Source organism: Musca autumnalis, unplaced genomic scaffold, assembly GCF_047663935.1.
Source record: "Musca autumnalis isolate F117 unplaced genomic scaffold, ASM4766393v1 scaffold_2, whole genome shotgun sequence".
In the NCBI taxonomy this organism is placed as follows: domain Eukaryota; kingdom Metazoa; phylum Arthropoda; class Insecta; order Diptera; family Muscidae; genus Musca; species Musca autumnalis.
This window is the reverse complement of record NW_027411755.1, coordinates 15,384,635-15,392,111: the sequence shown is the minus strand read 5'-3', so window position 1 is coordinate 15,392,111 and position 7,477 is coordinate 15,384,635. Positions and strand designations below refer to the sequence as shown.

The window sequence follows — 7,477 nt, the reverse complement described above, 5'->3', positions numbered from 1 at the left end:
ACCCTTTCATTCAGAAGCAGTCTATAGAAGCACCCTTTCATTCAGAAGGAGTCTATAGAAGCACCCTTTCATTCAGAAGGAGTCTATAGAAGCACCATTTCTTTCAGAAAGAGTCTATAGAAGCACCATTTCTTTCAGAAAGAGTCTATAGAAGCACCCTTTCATTCAGAAAGAGTCTATAGAATCAGCCTTTCATTCAGAAAGAGTCTATAGAAACACCCTTTCATTCAGAAAGAGTCTATAGAAGCACCCTTTCATTCAGAAGGAGTCTATAGAAGCACCCTTTCTTTTAGAAGGAGTCTATAGAAGCACATTTCATTCAGAAGGAGTCTATAGAAGCACCCTTTCATTCAGAAGGAGTCTATGGAAGCACCCTTTCATTCAGAAGGAGTCTATAGAAGCACCCTTTCATTCAGAAGGAGTCTATAGAAGCACCCTTTCATTCAGAAAGAGTCTATAGAAGCACCCTTTCATTCAGAAAGAGTCTATAGAAGCACCCTTTCATTCAGAAGGAGTCTATAGAAGCACCCTTTCATTCAGAAAGAGTCTATAGAAGCACCCTTTCTTTTAGAAAGAGCATATCGTCTCCTGAAATGCCCAAAGACGTAACCCTCAACGTAACCCTTTGAGGCTTACGTCTTTGGGCATTTCAGGTGACCATATAGAAGCACCATTTTTTTCAGTATTTAGAATGGTTCTATTGAAAACCCCTTTCTTTCGGAAAGAGTCTCTAGAAGGGGTCTATAGAAGTACCCTTTCTTTCGGAAGGGGTCTATAGAAGCATCGTTTCTTTCAGAAAGGGTGTACAGAAGCACCGTTTCTTTCAGAAAGGGTCTATAGGACACTTTCTACTTGGAGCAACCTGAGCAAGTTCATTATCCTTCCTCAATCTCCAAAATAAAAAAAAAAATAAAAGCCTTAAACATTAAAAAAATATATCAAATTATATTTTATTAAAAAAAAAACAGTGCATTTTGTGCTCTCTGTATTATTTACAGATAAACATGAGTGCATACGAATAAATACGAACGTACAAAAAACTGAAATTATGGCAAACGACTAAAAACTAAATACAATGGCACGAAACATGCATACAAAAAAATTCGAGTAAAATGTGCACTAAAACTAAACACAATATATAAAAAAAGTATAATTAAAAAATCAATTTTGTCACTGGGAGTTAAAAATAGTAATAATACGGCAAAGTCTTCCTTTTTCCTCCTCCTCCTCTTACTCACCCTGACCCTTCTTGGCCGACCAATGCAAATAATTTGGCTGTGTTGCAGCCTCATATTCCTGAACCAAACAATCAACAACATCTCGTGAATCATCCAGCTCCGATAGATCATCTTTGAATATATCCTCACGACGAAATTGATCCAAGAACGCTCCACGTTTCTTTAGCTTATCATATTGCCCTAAGGCACGTTCAAACAGAGAACAAATACTGGTGTGATTGGCCAACATTAGGCCCGAGACACGATGACTACTTTGGACATAGGGTGATGAACGCGACAATGCCACTTGGATACTGGCTGGCCCCCAGGGAATAAATTGGGCCAATTTACGTTCACGTATGCGCTGCAGTGATTTGTGTACCTGGGTAGGATCAACTTCTCCTTGGATAATATTCAAAATCGATATATAACAATGGTGATTGGTTTTATCTGGGCCCGTGGATACCATCATATTTTTCGGTTGCAATAGGCGACGCATTACATCGAGGACTGTAGTTTTGCGTACATTTACAGTTTGCTGGTACAAAAAAGGATAAACAATTAGTTATGCAATGTGATTTCGTTTAATCCTTTACTCACATCGTTATCCGTTGTCAATGGCGTATAGCCCGTCATAAGAAAATGCAGCTGAGGCGTTGGTATCAATGGTGCCGTCAAACCAATCAAATTATTATTCATATACGAAGGATAACGCAAAGTTGTGGTGCTAACCGACATTATTGTCGATACCAGAGTGTTGATTTGTGAAAAACTAGGATTTTGTATGTGCAAACGATCTGTGGCAATACGATTCAAAGCGGTATTATCCAAAACAACAACACAATCGGCACAACTGGTTAGACGACGTAGAGTTAACAAAGAATTATAGGGTTGTACCACAACATCGCTAATTTCATCTTGATTGGGGAAAACACTATAGGTTTGTATTAACTTTTTGGGGAAACGATCTGATAAACGTTCCATTATATAAGAACCCATGCCCGATCCCGTACCGCCAGCAATGCTGTGGCACAATACAAATCCCTCCAAGGAATCACTGCCATCTGCCTCACGATCTATTATATCAAATACCTCTTCCTGCAGTTTTTCACCTTGGCTATAACCTGAAGCCCAATTGTTACCGGCACCGCCACCATGTTTGGAGAGATACACATTTTCTGGGTTATAAAGCTAAACGAAACACACTTAGTAGAGAAAAGCAACAAAAATGGTATAAAACCCACCTTGGCATAGGGAGAACTCATAATAGTATGTATGACACGAGGCTCCAAATCTAAAAGTACCGCCCTTGGTATGTAATGATCATCATCGGCCTGATAAAAGAACACATCCTTTCTATCCACTCCATCTGTGGCAAAATCTTCTAACACTCCATTGGGCGATATGCCATGTTCCAAACACAAACGTTTCCAGAATTCAAAGCCAACTACAAAGGGAATTGTTTATATTAATGGGAAATTCATTAATTAATATGCCGAGCATTTTTTTTTGTGGACATAATGGACTTAAAGCTCACTTTGATTTCCACATTGTCCTAATTGTAAGGTAATTATTTCGCTTGGCATTGTTGTCCTTGAAATGTATCTTGAGATCTATGCGCTTTTTCGTATTCGGCGGATACAATTTGAAAACAAGAAATGCATAAATTTTAGCAGATGTTGTTGTTGTCCTCTCCTCCCAATATGCCAGTTGCTAAACACATTCAAAAAGGTAGAAGCATCAAACAGACTTTTTATATATTGAGCTGTCAAAAATTGTGGTAACATTATTTTGAAAGATAGTCGTGTGCACATATTAAATATTGTATATATAAATATTTTCTGAATCGAAATGGCGTGCGAATATGTTTGTTTTTGCGAAATCTTTTAAATTCTCTAAAGTTTTTCTTTTTTACTTTAGCAATGAAGCATCTACTTTATTTAGTTGCAACAGAAAGTAACGTGCCGCCGTCAACAATTGTGTTATTTACGCTGTAGTGTATTCTGGCCTGCTATTTCATTAGTTCATGAAATTAGGTGTCCTTCAATCGAATTCCCCACTACAGCAATTTTATGATTGTAACGTTAGTGTCAAATTTTATATGACATTTTATACATTTATTTATATTTCGATGTACATTAGGGACATATATTTTTTGAGAAAAAAAATATATCATTCGGAAAAAAAACATTTCCCAGAAAGACTTCTTCATATCAATGATATGTAACCTCCTCCAAGTTCGAACGATAAGCCGCGCAGTAAATCCCCGCTTGTAGAGGCGATACAACGTTTGTTAATATGTGAGGTATTTTGTTAAAATTTAAAAAAATAAAGCCCTAATAAACATGTGCTTCTTTGATTTCTAAAACAAAACATTGAAACAGCTTCTCCTTTTTCTATGAATTTCCAGCGACCCCAAACTTTTCTGCAAGAATTCTACTTTCTGCGAGAATTTATGCATTTAGTGGAATGATGTTGAAACATAAAAATTGAAAATGTAACGAATTTTCATTCATGTTTTCCGAAATATTGAACCAAATGTGAAAAATTATTAGTTTTTTAAATTCCAATAATTTATAGACATTTCCTTGTCTTGTTTACAAATACAACTGGCAGTAACGTTACAAACAAAAAGCAAAAATTTCAAAAAATAAAAAACAGGCTGAGCCCGGCTGGGATTTGAACCCACGTCCTTGAAAAACATATCAACAAATGTTGTCATGGCGTGTTAGCGTTCAAAAAAGCCAACTCATAACTTCAAAGTCAGCGCAAAAAGCGTTTGTCATGAAGAAAATACATTTCTGTGGCCAAGTATCCGCGTTAATGTACAAAAACACATTTGCATTTGAAAAACGATAAGTTCTAGGACAGAGAAGCCATTACATAGTCGATACGTCCGAAGATTTGCTTTACCACCAATGAAACCAGGTAACATAATTTGGTGACTATGTGGGTTCGAGTCCTTGGCTTTCCTTTTTCACTTGCAAATAATTTCAGATCATCAAGCTTAACTCTAAACGAGAAAATTAACAAAACAAATTCCTTTGTGGTTGTTGTTCGAGTTGTATTTGTTGTAGTATTAACTTTACCTTATATTTGTTCTACCATGGAGGTCGATCTAGAGACGTATAATTTCATGCAATTTTTTCAATGAAATCACTCTAGTGTGGACCGGGACTAACCCAGCCAATGCTTGGTTTACATTTACGAAATCCACTCGATTTCAACTGTCAATTCCATTGCTTAAAAGTCAAACGAAATCCAATGGATTTCATATGAGATTTCATTTGACGTATACACAAAGGAATTGACAAGTGAAATCCAACCGATTTCGTAAATCCAAATGTACTTAAACATTTTGTTCCGAATTCGTTTCGAATTCAGGAAAACCATGTGTTCGATAACAAACTTGTTCAGTAAAAGAGAAATGAGAAGTACTTGCAAGTAGTTGCAAGACTTGCAAATACTTTTTACTTGCGAAGTTATCGAACAGGCCCATTAATGTTTGTTAAAAACAGGGTGTTAATGCAAAACAATTTGCCAATCAAACAAACTTACTCTTAGTCCCGGTTCACACTAGCGTGAATTTCATTAAAAAATCATGAAATTAGGCGTTCTTAAATCGAATTCCTCACTGCAGCAATTTTAAGATTTTACTCTAATATGGAAGTCGATTTAGAGACGCATAATTTCATATCAAAATTTCAGTGAAATTACTGTAGTGTGGCCCGGGACTTATGTTACACGCTGAAACTTTCATACGAAACATTCCCATTATTTTGGCGTTCTTAGGTCGAGTTCCCCATTACAGTAATTTCATAAAATTACTTTTGTATGGAACTCGATCTATGAACGCCAAAATAATGGGAAAGTTTCGTATGAAAGTTTTAGCGTGTAACATAAGAGTAAGAGTTAGCGGCGCTTTGGCGCAGTGTCCTGTTTATGAATAATTGCGTTTTACAATTCCTTTGTGTAAAAAACGCAGCTTTTATATATAAAAACAAAAAAAAAAACGAGAAAATTAATAAAAATTAAATCTTTTTAATTTTTAAATTTCAAAAAAAGTACATCAATATTTGTTAAAAACAGGGTGACATTGCAGAATCATCTGGCAAATAGAGTTGTGCAAATTGAACTATATTGAACTACCTAGTTCACAATCTAGTTCAATGGACACCGGTCGTTTCTTTGAACAAAATGCGTATACTTATTATTTCACGTTAGTTTGTATGATGTTACTCATACGTTTTTGAACTAGGACAGTGAACTAGGTCGTTCAATTGCCCAACTCTACTGGCAAATAATTTGCCAATCAAATAAATTTAGCGGCGCCGTCAACAAAATTTGGCGCACTCTGCTGTTTACAATTTCACAATATATGGAAAAAGGGGTGGGAGGTGTCAACACACATTAAAAATAAATAGGTACCAGCACTATTAATAAATCTAATAAAACTTCCCCGATAATGGAAATTGTAAACACTGAAGATGGTATCAAAAGTTTTGTTGTCTTCGATTTGGAAACTAATGGTCTCCCGAATGAACAATTCAATAAATGTTCTATCACAGAACTTAGTATGTATGCCTTTTCATCACAGTGCTTAAAGGATGCCAAGGATCAGGTGATAAACCTCAAGGAAGATGATCTAATGGATGGTATTACAAGTTTAAATGTTCCAGTACCTGAACTGCCAAGGGTTTTGCATAAACTGACACTAATGGTGAATCCAATGAGAATGATACACCCGGAATCAGAGAGAATAACAGGTATGTAGTTTTGTGGGAATTCAGGAGGGATTAAGGCAAATGTTCTCGTTCCAATAACCATCATGGGAATAATGGCAATGCAAACAAGCTTACATACGTATATCAACTGCCATCAGAAATTTGTAATTGACAAGCCTAACTGGTTGGTTATCTGCTTATCAGTTCACTACTACACTACAGTTTCTGATATCGACCCTCATGCATTATATTGCGGTTGGCCTAGTTCTAGACAAACTTATGGGACAATTGCAGCGAAAGTGAAATTGTTTATTTTGTAATTTACTGCATTAGATTGCAACTACTTTCAATTTGATTGTAACTATTTGCAATTATCTATTTCAGGTCTCAGTAACGATATGCTCTGTAATGAGTCGCCTTTTGATACAAAAACTGCCAATTGTGTGCTGGCCTTTTTGGAACGTCTTGAAAAGCCAATATGTTTTGTGGCTCATAATGGTTGGAATTTTGATTATCCGGTTATAAGACACGTTTTCGAAAAGATAAAAATGGTAACTTAGAAACTAACAACAATTACAATTTCTATAAAATACTTAAAATATTCCCAATGTTTCTATTGCAGACCATACCATCAACCATCTACTGTGTTGATTCGTTTAAGGCCTTCATTGAAATGGATGAAAAGAAAACGCAACTTGAAAGTCTCACTATGGAATTGATAGAAGAACCAAATGAAACCGATGCCATCAACGAGCCGACAACAAATAGTAAAACTCCCCTGGAAGAAAATGATGATATTGATTGGCAAAAGGCAAACGAAACAACACCACAGCGTAAATCAAAATCAGCTAAACGCAAACTTTATGATACTCCCGAACAATCCAATGGTGCTGCCAACAAGAAACGATTAATCTCCCTCAAATCACGTCGAGAACTATTTTCCAAACCCTTTCAACCTCAAACAAAATATCCACCCAAAGATAAATATAAATTGGGTAATATTTTTGAACGTGTTTTTAAGCAACCACCCACAGATCTGCATCGTGCCGAATCAGATGTAATGATTTTAACTAAACTAATTTTACACCATGGCTTAGATTTTATGGCATATGCCGAGGAGCGTAAGGAACCTTTTGATAAGGTAAAAAAATTGGGTCAAAATTGAATAGTTTACATCGAACTTTATTTATATCAGCTAATGTTGATGCATTTAGTGCATATCGTGTGTCTTTTTTATTTGTTAAACAAAATTATTGTGATACAATTTTTGTGCATGCTCAAGTGTTTTAAACTTAACTAATCTTTTCATATATTTTGATTATGAACGATTGTAACTATGTTATTTCTACAAACAAATTTTATACAAAATTTAAAACCTATTTAAATTAAATATATAAATATATATTTTTTAACGCATTTATATATTATGGTTTCATTGTTGTTGCTGTAGCAGCATATTAACCCATGTAGAAGAATAGGTTTGATGCTCCATGTGGTCGGAACGAAAGAACTAAAGGCCTGCGTACATAAGCTGCT

General features: G+C 35.6%; 2 protein-coding genes across 2 annotated transcripts; one reads left to right on the top strand and one right to left on the bottom strand.

Annotated features, from left to right (window-relative positions):
- Positions 1 to 918: 918 nt before the first annotated feature.
- Positions 919 to 2,930, bottom strand: gammaTub23C (gamma-Tubulin at 23C). Its single transcript, XM_073967158.1, has 4 exons — positions 2,755 to 2,930; positions 2,462 to 2,664; positions 1,818 to 2,408; positions 919 to 1,755 (listed from the first exon to the last, which is right to left on the bottom strand). Exons 1-4 carry the CDS (start codon positions 2,801 to 2,803, stop codon positions 1,231 to 1,233), a joined length of 1,368 nt encoding a protein of 455 aa, XP_073823259.1. The 5' UTR covers positions 2,804 to 2,930; the 3' UTR covers positions 919 to 1,230.
- Positions 2,931 to 5,581: 2,651 nt separating this feature from the next.
- LOC141393751 (three-prime repair exonuclease 1) lies at positions 5,582 to 7,357 on the top strand. Its single transcript, XM_073967164.1, has 3 exons — positions 5,582 to 5,983; positions 6,326 to 6,492; positions 6,564 to 7,357. The coding sequence occupies exons 1-3, from the start codon at positions 5,683 to 5,685 to the stop codon at positions 7,104 to 7,106; spliced, it is 1,011 nt and encodes a 336-aa protein (XP_073823265.1). The 5' UTR covers positions 5,582 to 5,682; the 3' UTR covers positions 7,107 to 7,357.
- Positions 7,358 to 7,477: the final 120 nt, after the last annotated feature.

What these genes read in the sequence shown, in the direction of transcription:
- gammaTub23C (XM_073967158.1), bottom strand. Translation starts at nt 2,803, where the DNA reads ATGCCAAGCGAAATAATTACCTTACAATTAGGACAATGTGGAAATCAA. An exon ending in AGGACAATGTGGAAATCAAA is followed by an intron (nt 2,665 to 2,754) that starts GTGAGCTTTAAG and finishes TTCCCTTTGTAG; the next exon opens with TTGGCTTTGAATTCTGGAAA. An exon ending in CATTGACAACGGATAACGAT is followed by an intron (nt 1,756 to 1,817) that starts GTGAGTAAAGGA and finishes TTTTTGTACCAG; the next exon opens with CAAACTGTAAATGTACGCAA.
- LOC141393751 (XM_073967164.1), top strand. Translation starts at nt 5,683, where the DNA reads ATGGAAATTGTAAACACTGAAGATGGTATCAAAAGTTTTGTTGTCTTC. An exon ending in GGAATCAGAGAGAATAACAG is followed by an intron (nt 5,984 to 6,325) that starts GTATGTAGTTTT and finishes TATCTATTTCAG; the next exon opens with GTCTCAGTAACGATATGCTC. An exon ending in TTTTCGAAAAGATAAAAATG is followed by an intron (nt 6,493 to 6,563) that starts GTAACTTAGAAA and finishes TTTCTATTGCAG; the next exon opens with ACCATACCATCAACCATCTA.